The following is a 22,160-nucleotide window of genomic DNA, read 5'->3' on the forward strand; positions in this document are numbered from 1 at the left end:
TGTAAGACGGAGACAACACACGCGGATGTGGCATCCTCTTAATGGCTGTTAATGAGGGGGTCTCACAACCACGTCTTTTTTTGTCGAAAACTACCATTTCGAATTCCAACGATACGTGTCGAAAATTATCACGATTTTCATTCTGAAAAAATATTAGGATTGTCCGTAATATATACAAGGGAACGATCGAGCCACATTTTGAATTTTTGTAATTTAAATTGCAATAAAAATTGTAAAAAATTCAAAAAAAGTTCAGAATTTCCAACTTAGATATTTAATTAACTAAATACAATTTTAAAAATGTGCCTCGATCGATCCCTCGTAGGTACACGTATTGTGGAAAAAAAATAAATATTTAATCGGAATGCAAATCGAGGTAATCGTTGAGACGTATTGTTGGAACTATAGAATCGTTTGCAATAACATTTGCTTATTTCTTATGATATGCTTAAAAAGTAGCAGAGTAAGCTGAAAATGTATTTCGTGATATAGAGAACTCAAATCAAAAATTTTATTTTGCTTTTTTTTGAGGCTTTTTTGCATTTTTACCGGTTTTTGAATCAAAATTGGTCATATTTCATGAAATTATTTTTTGGTTAAAGTGTTTTTAGAATTTTGACAGTCGAATTATTACGATAATTTCGTATTAGGTATTTGGTTCTAATTTTTGTGTCTGCTGATTTTTGTCGATTTCTACTGCGATTATTAATCGCCGATTATAAACGAACGAGCGTTGAATGTAAAATCAATTGATTTGGATTCTGATCAGAGCGACTAAATTATTTCAAATCTTAAATAACTACATATAATAATTTGTAAGTGACCAAAAAAATTATAAATTAATAAATTTGCTTTTTTTTGCATATTTTGTTGTTTTTATCCTCCAAATTTGAACATTAAATAACTATAAAAATAAATTGTGTTTTTATATTTTTGAGATTTTTTGGTTACAGAATAACCTACTTACTTGAAACCTTCTCGTAAGTTTTCAATCCTTAACTATAAAAGTTAAACATTTTATACGTTTATAACTACAAAATCATTTTTAAATTTTAAACTTGATAAAAGTTGTCAAATTTCGAACTTTAAATGGTGTTAAAAAAAATTGTGACATTGTATTTTTAATATTTTTCAACTGCTATTGTAAAAATATATCAGAAACCTTGTATTAAATTTTCACGCTTCTTTCTAAAACAAATAAAATTTTATTAGTATTTATATAAAAAAAAAATAAAAAATTGAAATTTGAATTTGTTCGTAAACATTAATATAGAATGATAACGCCCATTCTCAAACAGCGAAATTCTTGAAAAAAAATGGATATCCGGTCTGCATTAACTTTATATTCAGCGTTATCTTAAGTGAATTTAAAAAATCCATTTGAATTGTTAATACTTGATAAACATTGTCTTAAAGATTATCATAAACTTGCAGTTTTTTTAATTTAACCTTATTCCTTTTTTAAATGATTCACATTTAATGTTTAACCAAAAATCCCCAGATTGTGTTGGTTTTAAAACTACACATTCAGTTTCATAATTTGAATACAGAGATATAATTTTACCAAAATCTCCTGATATTAATATTTTACAAATAACAGCAGTTGCTACTGGTTCTAAATTGTTTTTAACAGAAAAAAAAAGTTATCATGTCTCTGTTTAAATGTATAGAACAAGTGATATAGATTTGCATAAAGAATTATTTCAGTATGTAGGTAACTCATTATATTGTATTGTTTAAGATTTTTATGTTAATAAGTTAATTTTTATGTTTATAAGTTATAAAAGTATTCTGATTGTTTTATATTTGTATTAATATAATAATAATATTGATTTTTCAAATGTCTAATAAATGTTATGACCAAGGTACATGTTATGGTCCAGTATCTATAATAATGGTGCACCAAAAAAAAAAAACACTTAAAATTAAGTTACCTGTTTTTGTTAACATATTTTTTTGTTTTAATTTGTTTCAGAAATGAATGAAGAGTTAACTGTTAAATTTTAAAAATTAATAATTACCTATTTGCTTATTTTACTATTATTTGAAAACCTAATTCAAAGACTTACTTGAATATATGGTTTTTGCTGCACTCACGCTTCTTCTTTTTTCCCGGGCGAACCACATATACATATTATATCGATTGTACCACCTCTGAAATGTAACGACGCGCAAACCACTTTTTCCTCGCGTCTCTTTTTACGTAAAACGCCGGCGCGTTATTTCGCGCCATTGTTTTTCTATTGATGTTATGTATTTTGTATTTTTGTTACAACCGTATAGATGACTTAACTGCTGAATTATAACGAATTATATTATTATATTAACTGTAGGGTTTTTTTATAATTATGTAATTTTTTTTTCTATTCTGTATGAACGTTCCGGACAAGTCATCTAACTTAGTGAGATATATTATTTTTAATAATATTATTGACTACGATTCAATTTGTTTTATTATTTTATAATTTATTATTAGCTATTGTTTTTGTTTAATATCTGTTTTGTATTTATTAAAAGAACTTTTAAAAGCTATAGCTCAAAATATTAAGTTACACCGATAATAATTTATATACCTATAGGTTTTTTATTCAGTATGACAGTCCTTAAAATTGTGTATAGTATGAAAATTGAAGTGTGTAATACGAAATTTAAAAGTGCATTATCCAAATTAAACCATTATAATATTGTTTATAATTCTATAGCTTCATATTTCTTTTTATATTTTAATGATTGTCTACATTCTACACAGACACTCAGTACCTAACAACGCATTAAACAATATTTTTGTGTTGTTACTAATAGTAAGTTATTATTATTCGTATTTCATTGTTATTGAGAGTAGTTATTTTATAACATTGCTATAGCTGTCATTAATAGTATTTTTTTATACTTAATATAAGTTCCAACCAGACACTTATAGGTAGACAGATATCTTAGTCACTGGGTATTTGTATGACTATACCACCACTCTATCACTGTGTATTAAGTACCTAAGTATTTACTATTTCCTAATAGTTTACTAGTTTAGTGTTTAGTAATAGTTTATTTTATTTCTATGTTTATACCACAAACTTAACAATGAATATAATATGTTTAATGAAAGTAAATGGTAAGTAATACTTATGGATTATTGTGGGCTCAAATATAGTGGTACCTACCTCTCTAGTCTCTTTAACAAACTTCTATTTGACGAAACTTTATATTACAACGAAATATTATATATTGTATATTATATATATTTTAATATATTGACGTACTTAATTTAATAGTATCTACATAATTTAAATGTATTTTTTTATTTTTATTTATTTATTTATACTATATATTCTTATTTATATGCATTTTGTATACTAAAAATGACTTGTATAAATGAAAAAATATCACTGGTATAATATATTTACAACATTAAAGTACATGGTATATTTATATTTATATATTTTTTTTTGATAACTTCAACTAATTTTAGTAAAAATATTGTGGAAAATGTAGCTATAAGTGTTGAGTAAATTATTATATAAATTAATTAATAATAATTTTATTTTATTCACAGTAATGAAACAATATATTTATAGGTATTTAATTTATATTATGTGTTATTGAATTAGTGCTTGTTTTTAAAGCATTGGTTTCTTATTTAGTTTTTACCGATTTAAGATTATTTATGAGTACAGAAAATTGGATACTTTGGGGACTGCTGTATAAATGTCCCTGACAAGTCCTCTAACTTAGTGTTAGAATTGTCAAATAAAAATAATATCTAATACAAAATCAAAAATAATACGAATACAATTAAATTAAATCAAATCAATTTTATTGCATGAATTTTAATTCTCAGATTAGTGGTTAACATCATTTGTTTTTTCTTTTTTTATATTCTTCACTTTGTATTCAACTTCGTTGTCAGATAGTTCTGAGTCAAGACGGCTTGATGATTGTTCATGGTCTTCCAAATGCCTCTTTAGCGTAACACCCCTTGAAAATACCTTTTCGCAATACTTGCATATGTAAGGAGTACTTTCGTTACTGAACAAAATAAAAATAAGTTAACTATTATAATTAATAGAAAAAATAAGACTAGCTGAACAATTACTTAGGTGGAGCTGGGTTAGATTGTCTAGTTTGTCCAAGGCAATTGGTCAAATGATTGTTAACAGCTGCTTCACTCAAAAGTACCTTAAGGCACATTTTACAAATCCACTTAGTAGGATAATCACTGTGGGATCCGTCGTACCTCACCATTGTCCGGGGACAAAAGAGCTTTTCTACTGGTGCAGTGGGTGGGACTCTGTTCTTTCTTCGTTTACGTGACTTACAGGTCATAAATGGATTTTTTGCCATCTTTATAGTACAGGAATTCTGTTGACAAAAGTTAAAACTTTAAAAGTATTTGGAATAAAATAATAGCTTAAAATCAATATTTTTATGGAATAGTATCTAAACAAATAAAACAATATTATAAACTAGGTAATAGCTCTGCTATATAGTAGGTGTCGATAAGCTACAACTCACGCTAATGGGCATGTTAATCAAGTATAAGTTCTGCGTAGAATGGTGGTGGCTAAGGGGGCTATAGCCCTCCCAGAATTCTACAAAGCCCCCCCAGAAATTCTTGTGTAATAGTTTACTGTCTTATACATCCATATGTGGGAACTGAAAACATTTTCTATTATTTATTTTGATATCCGAAGAATATTATATTTGATAATTCAAATTTTAAATTATTCTTTTATTTATACATTACAATTTCATATCGGCATTCGACATCAATAACAATAATAATATTTTGGTATATACCTAGTTCTATCTTCTATATTATAAATTAATAAATCATAATCATCAGAAGACTATAATGACGTTATCGCCGTCCATCGGTGTTTCTGGAAAAATACTTATCAATTATCATGTTTACTGTTTAGGTTAAAAATAGACGGCAATAACACAGCGTTGACGTCGTTGACGATACGAGAGTATTCGTTAATGGTAAATCCGCCAAACTTGTAAACACTATCCAGTATAATGGTATAACTATTAACTACAGTCTACAATCTACACTAAATATGCAGATTATTTTATGGCAAAATAAGTTTTCACGGTGTTCTCGTTTTTGTTAAAGTGCATTTAAACATCAAATTTTTTTTTTTAAATACCCTCAATTTTCAACGATTAAACGATGTTTAGTATATTTAATAAAGTAAAGACCACGATTAATAATCCACTCGTTAAAAATCCAGAGAAAGAATCCAGTTGAGAAAAACTAATTGTATCACCTTGTATAGACTCAGGTGATGTAAAAACTTTAAAATTAGATCTTGGAATTTTAGACTCTGGACCAAAACAACCGATTTTAAAAGTAAATATTATATTATAGTTATTATTAATCATAGATACAATAATACAAGATATTAAAGATATTATACTTTTTAATTGGGTTATCTAAAATGTTTATTTAATTGTCTGAAAAATATAAAAATTATTCATAGAACATATTATAGTATCTATAATTTAGTATTACGTTTAAAAAATTAATTGGTAAATTAATACTAAATTTAATTACATAAATGTAATAACTATAAGGTACTATAGGTACTTAATTAATAAAACTACTCAGTTTTCACATTTATTTTTTCAGCGCAAAATAAAAAAGAAATTATAGAAAACCGAAACTATCTTAAACAAATTATTGATATTGTTTTATACTTGACTCATCAAAGGATTTCATTTAGAGGCCACAATGAAACAAAAGATTCTTTAAACCAAGGTAATAAGGTATTAAACCTAAGTGTGGAATGTAGTATTTTATATTTGACCGTCTGCTTGTTATTATTTTGTTATTAGCGCTATTATAAAAGTTTTATTTAATAATTTGTTTTATTCAATATTAGGTAATTTTAAAGAAGCCTGCCAGTTAATGGCTAAGCATGATATACAATTTAAAATTAAACAAGATAGTAAGTTTAATTTTACAAGTCCTGACATTCAAAATGAGTTGATAAATGTTTGCAGTGATGTTTTAAAAACTAATATTATTTCTCAAATAAAATCAGTTGGTTTTTTTTGCTATTATGGTTGACGATGCCAGGTACATGACACTACTTGTTCATATATTATTAAATCATGTATTATACTATTACCATTTTAACAGGTGTCATAAAGTAGAATATATGTCTATATGTGTACGTTGTGTAAAAGATTTAGAAGTCTATGAAAGGTTCCTTGGTTTTATGGATGAGTCTGAAAAACAAGATGCACAGACACTTGTTAATACTATTTTTCAATTTTTTGAGCAATCAAATTTGGAAAATATACCAATATTTGCACAGTCCTACGATGGAGCGAGTGTTATGAGTGCTAAAAGAAATGGTGTCCAGAGTAAACTTCTTGAACGATACCCATGCGGTATTTATACGCATTGCATGGCCCATAGAATAAATTTAGTTGTAGTAGACATATGCAAGAATGTTGAGGTAATTTTGTTGAAATATATAAAATATAAATTAATTATTTCCTGTTAAATTCTTTGTTTTGTTTTTAGTATGCAAAAAATTTTTTTAACAGTCTAGAAGCATTATACGTATATTTCTCACGACCATCTACAAATAAAAAACTAAAAGATATGTTATTAAAAATGGACATTAAAGCATCTTCTATTACTCAAATTTCTGATACTCGCTGGGTTTGCAGGTATAAAAACTGTAAAGCTGTTAAAGATAATTTTGAAGTGATACTACAGGTTTTGAGAGAAGAAATTGATGCTAACAGTAATCTAGATGTAGCACAAGCAATAGGTATATGATCTGTTTGATATTTCATTGTAATTTTGTATGAATTAATTATAAAATGTTATTAACATTATATTATATTTTTAATTAAAAAGGAATTGAAGCTATGATAAAAAAAGGACATTTTATAGTATTTTTAATTATACTTGAAGATATTTTAACAAAAATCAATATTCTTAGTAACCTAATGCAAGAGAAAAAAGCAACTTTGGGAAAATCAGTAAATTTAATCAATAGTATTATAAAAATATTTGAAAATGACCGTTACTCAGAAAAATGTAAAAATGTGTGGACAGGAATTATAGCATTAGCTAAAGAGTTCAACATTTCATTAGAAATTCCAGCTAAAGGTTATTTAAAAATATTTATAAATCATATTTTATTTTAGAACGAAAAGATAGTTTTTAACCGTAATAGAGAATTTATGTTGAAATATTTTATGTTATAATATATCTTTATATATTTAATTTAATACTTCACAGGTTTCCAAACGTAAAAGAAAATAAACAACACATTTACGAAACTATTATGTTAGTAATACTACTGGTGCTGAATGTTCTTATGTTAATGTAGATGAACTCAATCTCAATGAAGGAATGAATGATGAAGATACCAAGTTTGAATACTGAAAAATTAATGGTTATTTGAGGATACTTGACTGTGTTTTATCAGGTTTGAGAAGCAGATTTTCAACAGAAAGCTTGAAAATTGGACATAGTATTGATAACTTTATGAAGTTAAAATATGATGAAAGTTTACATTTTATTGAACATTAGGTTAGTAAAATACATGAAAATATATTATTATATTAATGTTAATATAAGGTTTTTGTTTTTAGATTGCTTTATGCATTGATAAAGACCAACTTAAAGCTGAAATTATAATTATGAAGAATTGTATTAATAAAGATGATTTTGACATAAATGCTATTGTATCAGAAATCAACAAAAAAATTCGGTAATGCGACGAATTAAAACATGTCTAACGATAGATTTTCAAATATATCGTTACTTCATATTGAAAGGGACTTATCTAATAATATTACATCTGAAGAGGTTCTTAATATATTTGCGCAAAAAAGCTGACGTTTAAACCTTATAATATAGTAATTATAAAAATATAATAATATAATAATAATATAACTATAACCTTATAATTATAGTAATAATTTCCTATTTAAAATGTTTTTTTTTTTAAATATTTAATTAAAATACAAAATATGTATTTGATAATAATATGATGTATGGTATATTATTTATTTATATTTTACTTAATAATGTGCTTCTTTAGTCTTTTTTATATTTTGTTCCTTTATATTTTTCTATAGTTATATGTGTAGAATATAATATGTTCTGTACCTGGACCATTAAAGTCCTTATACAAAGTAATTCGCAAGCAGTTGCGGCGGCGTCGTTGATACCACAAAAAAAAAAGGCTATAGCCCCCAAAAAAAATCAACACGCTACGTCTATGCTGATGACAGTTGACTGTAACAGAGAAAATTTATGAACAACGACTATCTAAAATGACATGGGCGATAAGATCAAAGTTAACCATTAAATACATTTGAAATCGTAATCGATTTCAGTAAACCAGTATAAAATAGGCATACGACTACTGTCTAAGAGTCGAGAAATGAGAATTCAATACCATGGGCGTCACGGCGTTATAATTTTTATTATTTTAAGTATAACTTGGAACACAGTTCGCGACTCGCAGAAAATGTCCAGAAATATTAAAATATCGAATCGGACACGACAAAATGAATTCCAGTTCTTATGGCGGTTATATTATAGTAGATGACCTTGTAGTTCTTACCTTGACACGGGTAGTACGGCGGTCGCAGTTTGTGTGGTTGCGGGAGAAGGTGACGCTCACGAAAATGAACACAACACAAACTCGATGGTAAACGGTTTAGGTCCGTAATGGACGTTTGCTCGAGGAGAATAGTCAATGGCGAACACAAAAGACGTAATACAATATTTTAGTACGCGGGTTGTGCCAACACTCTACCGTCACGACGGAACGCTCGACTTCAGCGGACGGACGAGGAGTGATAACTGGCGGGCGACCGGTCGGACGGCTGGATAACTAGAGAAGGGTCGCCGACCGCCGTGCTCGGTTTGCACGAGTTGCCTTCCCGTCCCGCTAGGTGCCAACGCGGCGTGGTGGGAGAGCGACGGTGTCGCTGTGGTGGCTGTCGACGAAGGCGTAGACCGGTCGCCGCGGGAGCTGTACTCTGTGCCGGTTGCCGCCGCGTATAACGGGCTGTGGAGCTAAGTAATAGCCGTAGAGCTATTATTATTATTATTTAATATCTAGATAAATACGCAGCAGTAATATGGTTTAAAATAATAAAAATCATAAATATTATTGAACACAGGAAATAGCCAATAGCTTTTCTATACATAGAATTAAATTATTAGGTACTGAATTAACAGAATTATGTAATAGGTACCAAAAACATACGAAATTGAAAATTCCGAAATAAATATAATCTTTTGATTTATAAATAAATAAATAACTTATTTATGGCGAAAATATTTTATAATGAGAAATGTACCTGTGTGATTTGTAATTATATCAATATAATGATATCATATAATTTTACTTATTTGTTATTAGTATTTATTAATTATTATTATTATTACAATATGCCCGTATGCCGCAGTATGGTATGGTATATCTTTAATTTTTACACATACGATACACGTATATATTATAATATAATATATACCTAAATGGCTATTGCTGTAATATGTATTAACTATTGACTAAAAAAAGTATAATTTTTACAACAATAATTCTTAGAAATTTCGTTTATTGTATATGAATGCGTTTGTGCAGAATTAGGTAAATTCATAAATTACAGTCTACCGAGAATAATTCAGATGGTAAGGGGCCTCGCTACAGTCATTATTTAAGGAGCAACATTTCGGCAATTCCTAATCTTGTCATAGCCGCCCGGGGTCTATGTGTTAGTTGTAAATGATTATTAGTGTGATTGAAATTAAATGCGGGTGTCCTCTCTCGTACGCGCATGCACATGTCAATTTCTCGATAACCAAATAAATTTCACTACACGAATTTTACAAAAACATATTGTTTTATAAAAACTATGTAATGTTTTCCAATACGTTACGGGAACATTTCAGAAAAACACAAATCAATCTGATAATATGCAAGGGTCATTTTGTGACTACCGACTAACTTTAAATGCTTATAAAAAAAACTGTGACGAAGGATTGATAATATTTTTCAAATTTCATTGTAACAATATACTAGGAGCCTTGTATTAAATTTTCAAACTTTTTTCTCAACAAATAAAGTTTTATTGATATGTTACGTACCCACGTATTAAGTAGTCATATATTAACTATGTACAGCGCGCCGCCGCACGTCTCTAATAATATTTGACACTATAACTTATAAGGCAATTAGTATAGTATAACATGCGGAGGTCGTTGCAAAAGCGTAGAGAAAACAATTAAACTATAGAAGGTGTCGTCACACGGATCTTTGCTGGAAAGCCAACACCCATACGCAGGGATATCGAAGCATTCCTTCTGATAGAAATTCAGGATGAAAAAAAAAATTAAACACCATTGTAAAACTACTAGCTTCCTCGCTTCACCCAGAATCCATTCCGCGACTGGTAGCAGCCTACGCGCCATGCCAAGCCACAAATTAAATAATTAATTTAACCTCGAACAAGCAATCTTTAAAAGTATTCGAATAAATGTATTCAAATACTTTTTTTAATCAAATACTATTTTAAATCGGTACTTTTTGGAAAAATTACGTATTTGAATACGCATTCTGGATAATTTTTATTGACTGGTACTTATTTTAATCATTGGCGTGGTTAAAAATGATTGTTTTATACATACCACTGTCAATTATGTATACATATATAATATATTAAATCATCAAATATTATTATTGTCATTACTTACTATAACTTTTTTTTTTTTTTAACTTATTTTGATAATTTTTTGTAATACTAATATATTTATACTTTTTTAAATCTTTTTTTAAATCGTCAAATATTATTAATTTTTATTCATTCTTATAACTTTTTTTAGTAATTCTTTTTTTAAAGCTATGTCTAACAACACGGCATTATAATGCATTTATGCACGTACACGTAAACGTCCATAGTGACCTTAAATGTAACTCCTTTTTACCTAACGTGTGCAGTTCGATCACTACCTGGTTTTTACCCGAGTGTGGTTCGACCATATTCAGGTAATAAATGCGATTTGGCTATCCCATATTTTTGTTATCATAATTTGAAAGGAACCGGTCCCGTCCCGTCCAGGTTTTAGTGTTACCTGCTCATTAGTTTAGGATACAGAGAGGACTGGCCATTTTTCGTAAAATTACAAAGGTTAAATACGAGTGAGTCTCGTGTTATATACAGCCGCCGTGCAACGAGCTTTTTGTCTCTACTTGCTCTGGATTAATATTATTATACATAGTTATATTTAGTGATGGGCGCAACTGACTAGTCGAGTACCATAGTGTTTCGATAGGTTACAAATATTTATCTGTATAATATATTTATCTAATAGTTATAATCGTCAACTGTTTTGCGTTCCGTGTATGTAAATTATTATTGTAATAATTTTAATAAACTTTCTTTTAGAAAAAAATTAAAAATACAATTTTTCAACATATTTTTTTACTTAATGGACATTTCTAACAAAATAAAATAAAATGTATAGCAGAAAATAGTATACCAATTTATTTGAATAATTACATTCATATATAAATTATTTAAATATTTAATTTCTCAAATTAGGAACTCCCTATATATATATATAAATATATATATATATATATATATATATACAATTAATATAATATGTATATATTGATATAACAATTTACATAATATATACATATGAGATATATAAGCTATATAGATGTATATATGTATATACTATATAAATGTGAAGTTTATATATGTATATACTACTTTGTATATTAATAATGCCTCTATATACTCTTTCTTCTTGAGTTCATGAATATAATTAGAATTAAATCTATTTTCAATTATTCCAATTTTCAACTTTAAATCATAATTTTACTCCATTTAAGCTACAATAAAAAAAATTTTAATTCAAGTTTTTGCTTCCATTTTATTATTAATTTTTTTAATAAATAAAAATGTATAATTTATAAATAATGTTAATATATAAATTATAATATCATTATTAATAAAATTAAGATTAATACCTTTTCACTTATGATTACCTACCCTCAATAATAGAAGGATTAAATTTAATACCATGCTTATTAATAATAACTTAACAAAAATTACACCTTTAATTATAATTTCTTATTTAAATATTAATAAAAATATAATTTTTTTAATTGTTTTAATCTCAATAAATTCAATTTTTGGTTTAAATTAAAATTCAATAAGTACACTTTTAGCTACATCTTCAATAAATAATACTACATGAATATTATTTGCAATCTTATTAAATGAAAATGTATGAATTAACTATTTTTTAATTTATTCAATATTAAATTTTTAAATTATTAAAATACTTAATAATTATAATATTAACTATATTAATCAAATAAAACTCTTTAATTAAATTTTTTTTTTCAAATTAAATATATTAATTTTAATTTTCTCAATATTATAGGTTCATCTCCTATATTAGGTTTCTTAATAAAATTAATACTAATTAAAACTTTAATTTATAATATAGTTTACTAATTATACCTTTTATAACCAATAGCAGCCATTTATAAACGAAAATTTCCACCGAAAATCTCAAAATCCCCGTTTAAGTATCTCTCCGGGTGGTGGACACTAGATACATTAGGTAAACAATTACCTACTAATGTGTGCTCAAGTGTCAGCCTCACCATGTTGAAAAGTTTGAAAATATAATACAAGGTTCTTCATTAGTTGTTGTCGGTGGAAATTAAAAACTAAGATGTGCGTAAATCCACAGTAATTTTTATGAGCGTTAGAACTTATTCATTTGTAACGACACTGGATATTCACTCGACTTCTCACGGAACGATTTTTATTAAAAAAAACGAATAATCGTAGATACTTTAAATTTACACCAAATATTAATTTTATAACTGTCTATACTTGCGATTACATTTTCAAAATATTTTGACTTGTTCTGAGCCGTTTGAAGACTTTTGAATTTTTTTATTTTTTTTCCATAAAAGTCAACAAAATTTTTAATATCCGTGGCGCCGAACAAAAAATTTGAAAATGTATTACAAGGCTCTTCATATATTGTAACAATAATAGTTTAAAAATATTAAAAATACGTATGCATGATTATTTTTCATAAGTACCTATTTAAAGTACAAATTTTGACAACATTTATCAAATTGAAAATTTGCAAATTATTTTGTAGTTAAAAATGTATAAAATGTTCAATTTTTATGCTAAGACTTGAAAATTTTAAACAAAGTCCCACGTAAGTTTAATTCATACTAAAACCAAAAATCTAAAAAATATACACACAGATTTTATTTATAGACATTTAATGTTCAAATTTAGACGTAATGAGATGTTTAAACAAACAATAATGATTTTAGTTATTTTTTCGTAATTTTAATTTTATGGGTACTTGAAACTTGTCAAATATATTATTATATTTTAGACGCAAAATAATATTTTCAAATTCAATTTTTCGTCCAAAATGAATTTAGCCTACTGTAGAAAAGTAGTACTAATGCCTAATAGTAAAATAAATAAATTTAATCATAATTATATCATAAAATATACTTGGTAATATAATAGGCTGACAGCATTTGAACAGAATCGTTTTTCGTTTACAATGATTTTGTATAATTGAATTCAAATTTAACACATCCATTATACAGTTCCTTATCTAGACACCTAATGTACAACAGATCGCTACCCACTTGCCCCTTTTTTTATTTATGATAACACCTAAAAAGGCATATACTAGATTCACTTTCCTATCAGAAAAGTTACTGTATAAGAAAATCCAAGCACTTTTACTGTCCTAAAAGCTGATGACAGACACAAAAAAAAAAAAAAATAAAAAAAAACACATCATTGTAAAATCAGAATCTAAAATGCAAAAATCTATAGTTTATAGCGTTACTAAAATAATATACCTAAAAACAAGCTAATGGGATAATCCTCAACTCGCACTTTCGGAATGTTTAGATATAATTTTATATTGTTTATTTTACCTTTTATAATAAATTAATTTTGGTATCGAAACTTTACACGCTTTTATAGTTAACTGTTTACGTTGGTAAGTACAATTTCTACTAATATCATCAAATACATTTAAATACACTTCACTTAAGACAAATTGTATGCGAAATGTCGGGAAAATAAATACAATCTCCCGACTCGACGTAGGGAGGAACCCGCCTAACCATCAGTATGTTACGTACCTATTAAGTATTATATATGTACCACATAGCACACGTTTCCAGTAGTCATGACTATATAATTTATAAGGCAATTACTATATTATAACATGCTAAGGCCATTGTAAAAGCGTAGTAGAAAACAAAAAAGCTATAAAAATGTCGTCACACGTCTCTCCTCGGGAAAGTACGGGAGAAGATACTAGTCGACCAGAACACCAAGTACGATATTTGAACTCTGTCTCATGACCGAATTTGGCCACTACTACGACCACCCACTCCAAAGGACTCGATCATATATATAGTAGACCATGACAAGAGCTCGTCAGACGGTTATACAGTATGGGTTGAACAAACGATTAGACGGTTAGGGACAGGTCACGTCGGGTCGTAACACCGCTCACAGTCTTAAATTCTATATTAGAGTCGTAACACCACTCTCTTCTCCACCATAGATTATGATTTTGTAATTTTGTACTTCGTTAAATAAACACTGTTCACAACCTAGTACATCAAGTATTCATTTCTGCGTTGATGTATATATCGACGTCGGTTGGGACGTAACAAGTACGATAGGCGTCGACAGCGTAATTTGTTTTAATATAATTATTATTGTTATCACCACGATTCGAGATAACGTTATCTCAGTTTAATGATTTCACGTCTTTTCACCTTCAAATTCTCAAATCATAATAATAATTTATAATAACTTAGTTAAAAAATACGAAGGTAATTGTAGCTATATAGTAATTAATGAGTACTGCGCCGTTATAATAATTATTACGCCCTAAAGTCATAGGTATACTCATTTCTCACCGATCGTATATTTAAACCATGGCTGCGACTACGATCGCTGCCGCCGTCCAACCGTGTCGGCCGACGGTCGCCAGTCGTAAGTCGTCGACTCGCATTACGCCGACAGCTGCAGCTGCACCAGGTAAAATGTTTTGGATTATGATTGATTGTTGTGCCGAATTTAATTCGATTACTGTTATGATTTTATTGTTGTGACGGCGATAACGGGTGTTCTCGATGTTATTGTAGCCCTCGTAATCGGCACTCGGCGAGGTCAATGTTCATCGCTCCACGATCGTCTGGCGGATGGCGGTTGTCCGCGTTGTCGGTCGTTCGTCAGTAGACTCTGCTTGACCAAACGCCGATCCCGTTCCAGGATGTCGTTGCCCCGTCTGCCCGCCGTCGGAAGCGTCTTGAGCAGAATGTTGTGGGTGTTGGGATGCAATCCCAGTTTCATGACGCTACAGGGTACTTATATGGTTAGCACGGGTCAGCGGTATGCTTTACGCATCGGTATATCAAATATTGATGGATTTAGACTGTTTGTTTGAACGGGAAAATTCTTCTTGTAGTTTTTTTTCCATAGTCAGAGCCGGATTAAGCGTACTATATGCGGGGTTAAATCAAGTTAAATTGAAAAACTAAACCAGTTAAATACATCAATAGACTATTGAGTAAAAACCTTCATTTTTATTATGAAATCAATCACAGTTGTCATGCAACCATCAAATTGTTTATCCTTTTTTGGCCATCCGCAAATCTTTTTTTCCCAGGTGTTTCATATTTTGTAAAATGATGAATAATGTATTCAAAGATATTTCATAAATTCTTTTTCAATACTTACTGTCTAGATGTTTGTGGATTATATTTTTATCATGAAGATCTTTATGCTTTTTTTTAGTAATTATTATTGATTATTATATATTTCACTCCATAGTTCAGTTAGTACCTAAGCAAAAGAGAAAGATACCTTTAAACAGTAATAATCTTTTGACATTTGGAAAACTCGGTTATTTCCGTTAAGTACTAAAAATTAACAATTACAGTGTTGATGAAAAATTCAATAATCGTTTAAATTCTTTACTAAAAATTATCTGGAAAACTAGATAATTCTCTGTTTCTTTGTTAAGCAAACTATTATATTATATATATTTTTTAATACCAGCTGTCTGCATTTTTTTTTAGGGTCTTAAGCAAAGCGCTTAATTTGATTGTGAGTATATCTGTCCCTGTCCATAGTATCCAAATAATCTGTATTCCATTTATAATTATTTACACAATTAAGAAGTTATGTATGAGGACAACTAGCTCAAATTTAGATTGCTCGGGTACATTGTTTAATGTTTGTAGCCAATTTGAATTATCAATATTGTTGGCGTAAAAATGTGAAATATTTTGTACAATAACACTGCATTAGTTGGGACATTATATACCAAAAATTACAATGCATATTTATGTTATTATCATCATTTACAGGACAGATTTTGTACACACATTTTCGTTATGCAAATGACAGCAAAAATTTCATAAACCATATTCGAGACTCATAATTTAAAATGTATTAAGGTTTACATTCTTATCTAAAACATATATATTTTAGGTACATTCTGCTTACAAACTTTTGTAACATAAACTTCTAATTATAAATAGGTAGGTATAATATTCCAGAGGCGTAATCAGCTAAATCCAGGTTGTGCTATGGTAATAATCTAATATTACTATATATACCTACTAAAAACAAATAGTTTAACTTAGTTTAATTATATTATCCTTGTATGTAAAATTATAATTGTTTTAATTTAAAATTATATATTTACCTGATTTGCTAATCCAACATTTTGTTACAGACGTATTTTAATTGATGCTGGAGAGCCGAATTTTCCAGAATATATAAAAAATCTTCAGTAAATGATGATAAAGTATAATTTTCAACTTGATCATATAATATCACATTGGCACTCGGATCATATTGGCAGGGTAAAAAAAATGTGTTGGATCACTTATAAAAATGGTAAGATATTAAATATGTATTTATGTATGTGATTTGATTACAGTAGAATAAATTGCATTTTAATGAATCCGTAACAAGTTATAGTTTGTCAACTTTTAGAAATGTAATGTTATAGTAAAATATTTTAAGCTAAATAACCATGAAACATTTGAGTAGGTATTGTATTGTGGTATGATTATTTCTGCGTATTATTAACATTTTGTCAATAAAAAATAGTATAATATACATTAAGTACTTATATCGTATTTTGACAACTCATATTTTATCAGAAGATTAGCATAATATAACTGACTTTTAACTACTCATCCTAATCTATTAAGTTATACTCTGTAGGTATTTAAAAAGAAACCATTATGGTATTTGAACCAATTAAATTGCAGTCAAAATTTTATAAAAAATAAAATATATTACAATAAATAGAGTTAAATTAATATGGTAGCAAATGGAAAACAATCTTGATTATGATTTGAATTAATTTCTTAGAGTTATTAATTACAGTATTTGAGCTTCTAAAATTATGTTATATATTATTATTGGAAACGAATCTTATAATATTTAAATATTTTTGAAAAATCTTATATATCTAAAGCAGTAAATATGTATTTTATTCATTATTATTAGTATTTTTTGTTTTTATATTAAATAGCTACTATTATAACTAAGATAGATCATTATTTTGTACATTTTTTTATACTACATACCTACTAATAAAGGACTGTGCTAAAAGATGACTATTTTATAAAAGTAACTTTTCTTAAACTATGTATGGTGGAGAGCGGGGGTAGTAGGAAATTAGGGTATTAGGAGAATTAATTCCAAGCAAATCACGTTGCTTATCAATATGTAATATTTTAGGCACAAATAGGTAGTAGGAGTATTGAACTGTATCCCAGAATAGTTTGCAATGAAATTAATTATCGAAAACGTTTGGTATCAAAATTCATCTGAAAATTCATTTTTATTTTTATATAATATATATATAAGGCAATATGAATTCCTCAATTTATATATCAACTAAAGAAATACAAAAGTGATATAAAATAGTCAAATTATATAAACCTTGGTATATGAAGGTATTTTTAATTAAAATTGATCATAAATCTAAAAGTTGTTTGTTAGCTACTTAATAATATAAAGTAACAACTTCAGTTGCTTATTACTAGTATACCTAACTATAGTTGAAATGCACTTTTATGAACTATATTAATCAATTGTAGTTTTTAAAATTCTCCAGTATATTAAAAATACAATACATTAGATAAAAAAAAAAATGAAACTATAGGTACATATTAAACTTATTATAAACGTTCTGTTCTTATCCTTGAAAACTTCATAAGGCTTTATGTAGAAAAAAACAAATATTTATTTCTAATTACCCCACTGGGGGTAATATGACAATTATTTGGGGCAGAAAAAGAATTTTTTGCAAAAAATAAAAAAATTGTACTATTAAAATTAATTACAGATGAGTATGATTGATTATAATAAAATATTTCATAAAAAAATATATACACAATAGATATCATTTAAGTTAAATAAATTTAAAATTTAATATTTCTTACCAACTCATTTTTTCTTATTACTTTGTTCTCCCCTGGTATATTTTATCGAAAAAAATAATATATTTTTAATATGAGTATAAATTAATACATACTTTTAAATTATATTACAGAATGTCAACAAAAAAAAAAATATAATATTTTCAAACGTAAAAGAAATAATTTTCTTTTTTAAAACATGATTCTTTATGCATCTTGTAGTTATCTAATCTTTAAATCATACTATAGATTTAATAATTATTTTTAACTTTGTATATTAAAAGTTAAATTAAAAATATTTTATAATCATAAAAAGCATGATCATGCATTTTAATAGAAATTATAATACATAGGTATTCACGAATATACACTTATTGATAATATTATTAATTTTTAAAAATCTATTCCATAAAAATACATTTTTATAAAAAAAATAATTGCATATTTAAGATACTTTTGTAGAATAAGTTAAAAGCCCTGATTATTAGATTGAACTTTTGTTTGTACTGTGTAATATATTTTATTTCATTAAAAAATAATTTGAGGCTGCACATAAACGAGTTAATAACTGAAAAGTAAAGCTAATTTTAAAGCATTAACTTAACTTACCAGTTTAATCTTTTAAATAATTTAACTTTAATTTCACTTATGACAAGTGTAATCATATTTATTACCATTTACCAGGGCCTTTAAGTTTCAAGCACTAAATAGCAGTATTTAAGTGTATAGTGTACATGTATGTACTAAAAAAATATTCATATTATACTGAATATTTTTTTTTTTTTACAATATATGTATTTATATATAAATACTTGGAAAAGCATAATTATTTAAAACAAATTTTATTTTTCAATAATAATTTTTTGTGTATATTTATTGTTTGTAGATCTTTAAGCATTATTCCCAGTTTTATTTAAAAAAGTTAAATGTATCAAATACACCAAATATTAAATCAAGATATTATATTTATTTATTTTTATTTTATTTTTTAATATATACAATTTGTAAAACTTTATTTACAATATGAATATGTGCTAAGATAAACATGACATGAGTTACATGAAAAAACTTTATTTATATTTATTTAAAAATAAAATATAATTTATTCGGTATTGAAAAAATGTTAAATAAGACTGGTTGATCATAACAAATTTTTACAACTAATATTCGGTTTATAATAAATATAATTCAAAATATAGACAAAGTTACAGTGTGGTAGTTCTTTTTTTAAATTATTGAAAATGTATTTGTTGTTGTTTTAGTATATTTAGTATTAATAATTAGTATTAATATTAATATACATTAATATGCTTAATATGTATGGTTGCATGAACAATCACTAAACATTTAACAAATCAATAGAGATGAAGTTCTGAGCTCTGTTAATTAGTCAGTATTATTCAATGTTAATTTTCACTATTTACTACTTGCCTGTTACCACAAACTTTTATTTCGTTACCATTATTTATTTATTAGTAAAGTTTGAATTTGAATTCAATACAATCAATATAAAAAAGCATTTAATTTATATTTAAAAACAATATTACAAAATTTACTAAAAAATGTAATAGATATCAGTTGATTTACCTAACTAGTTTGTGTTGAAAAAAATTAGTTATTAAGTATTATAAAAATGATAGATTAACTTGCCGTAATTTATACTTAATCGATATCTTCGATAATAAATCCCAATAAAACTAAACATTGACAATGCTTCATCTTCACAAGCTCTTATCGATTTGTTTCATTGACTTGTATAGAGAACTATCTGGACAGTTGATATTTAAACACATACAAATTAAAAGAGAAAAAAAGCAAAATAGATAAGGCAAAATGTAATGGAAAAAAGTCAAAATAAGCAATAATATTGTTCATCTATTTTAAAAATTAAATGATACACATTTTCATTTAAAAATTATTTTTCTATAGTTATCAAAAAAAAAAAATACATTTACCTTCAAATCCAACTTTACTTAATAAGTATGATATGCGAATTGGTACTTTTTACATATATCTTATTGGACATAAATATGGAGAATAGTTATCCAAGTTTGTCTTGGATTTTTTTTTCTTAAGAGAACGTTTTACCCGCATGTGTTGTCTCCGTCTTACAAACGTACAACATAGCAAAAACTAAGAAACAACATTTTCAACACGTAAAATAGGAGAACTTTGGCTGTGGAATATCGTTTTTACTTTTTTTTATCACTAATACAAAAAAAGTTCTTATTTTTTCAAATTCTATTATTATTTGCGTTTTTCAAATTAATAACTTTTTTTGAAGTTCCGATATAGAAAAATAAAAACTATTGAACAAGGTTCCTCATTTTTTGTGGTAAAAATTTCGTTTCCTAGTTATTATTAAAGGGCGGATGTTTAGGTTCTTAAAAGCTTAAAATATGATGATAATATGTTCTAAAAAGACCCTAAAATATTTTCTAAATATGCCGATAATATGATTTATTTTCTTTTATAACAGATAAATTATTTAAATAAAAAGTAAAAACAAATTTATTACTACCAAACATTCTCATCATGTTATCAGGTATAAAATACTATAATCTATGGTACAATCACGGACTGAGAGTAACAAAATAATCAGCGTTACCAATTTTAATAAAAACAAGTAGATAATTGAATGATTTTTAATTTTTATCATTCTTAAATCCAATTATTTTTTTTCATTAAAAAATCACAACTCGAAAAACTAACAAAATTTTAATTAATTAACAATAATAGAAGATATTCTTAAATATGAAAAATAGGCTAAATATAATGATCAAAATATGTTTAAATATGCAAAATAATTTAAGTCAAGTTAAGTTTATGATATTTGTTAAGTTAATTGAAAAAAAAACTAATTAACTGATTTAAGAAATTGCATTAACTTGCTGCCCAGCCTTAAAAAATATACCCTGTTCAGTGCATTTTTTATTTTAATAGTTATTTTATAAAAATGTAAATTTAATGACATAATAATGTTTCATTTTTAGGATCGAATTGTTCGAGTAAATAATTATATTAAACAAAGATTAGAAAGAGAAATGGAATTGTATAACTTGATTAATAAAAGTCCATCCGGATCATTGTCTGAAGAAGAAATTGTAAAGGTAATGTAAAGACAAGTTTACATTTGTATTGTTATGTTTAATTTTGCTATTACATGAATCATACTTTTAATTTGCTCATATAATATTTTTATTTTATTCAGGTTATTCCCAATGATTACAAGAAAGTAGCATCGTATATTGTGAAAAATCATCTTGCTAAATTAGAGAAGGACGGAAAAGTGGTTTTAATCGACAATAAATGGACAATCAATCAACAATGAAATGTGATATAGAATATTATTAAAATTTAACTTGTTACAATTTTAAGTGTTTTTTTTCATAAACCAAATTAAAAATAGAACAGATACTTGTTGTTTATAATGTTGAACTTGGGTAAATTTAAAATTTGTATAAGATAATACGTAGAACTAGAGACCAAGAATTATATGAACTAAGGGTGTATAAAATATGATACATAAATGAATGTCAAAAGGGTCAAAATAACAATGATATCAAAAATAATATAACTATAGTGAGTTCTGCTTATGTGATCACTGGTTTATAGAATTAATCGTTTACTGGAATCAAAAAA

At 26.6% G+C, this 22,160-nt stretch overlaps 1 protein-coding gene across 1 annotated transcript; it reads right to left on the bottom strand.

The window, feature by feature from the left end:
* Nucleotides 1-3,790: 3,790 nt before the first annotated feature.
* LOC132935754 (uncharacterized) lies at nt 3,791-8,882 on the bottom strand. The gene is made up of 3 exons (XM_061002367.1): nt 8,598-8,882; nt 4,091-4,356; nt 3,791-4,023 (listed from the first exon to the last, which is right to left on the bottom strand). The coding sequence occupies exons 2-3, from the start codon at nt 4,336-4,338 to the stop codon at nt 3,837-3,839; spliced, it is 435 nt and encodes a 144-aa protein (XP_060858350.1). The 5' UTR covers nt 4,339-4,356; nt 8,598-8,882; the 3' UTR covers nt 3,791-3,836.
* Between the last annotated feature and the right edge of the window lie 13,278 nt (nt 8,883-22,160).

Source organism: Metopolophium dirhodum, chromosome 1, assembly GCF_019925205.1.
Source record: "Metopolophium dirhodum isolate CAU chromosome 1, ASM1992520v1, whole genome shotgun sequence".
Taxonomy (NCBI): domain Eukaryota; kingdom Metazoa; phylum Arthropoda; class Insecta; order Hemiptera; family Aphididae; genus Metopolophium; species Metopolophium dirhodum.

Bases quoted from the DNA above. Each gene is read 5' to 3' on its own strand.
- LOC132935754 (XM_061002367.1), bottom strand. From the start codon at position 4,338: ATGGCAAAAAATCCATTTATGACCTGTAAGTCACGTAAACGAAGAAAG. The intron at 4,024-4,090 runs GTAATTGTTCAG...TATTTTGTTCAG, and splicing joins TCTAACCCAGCTCCACCTAA to TAACGAAAGTACTCCTTACA.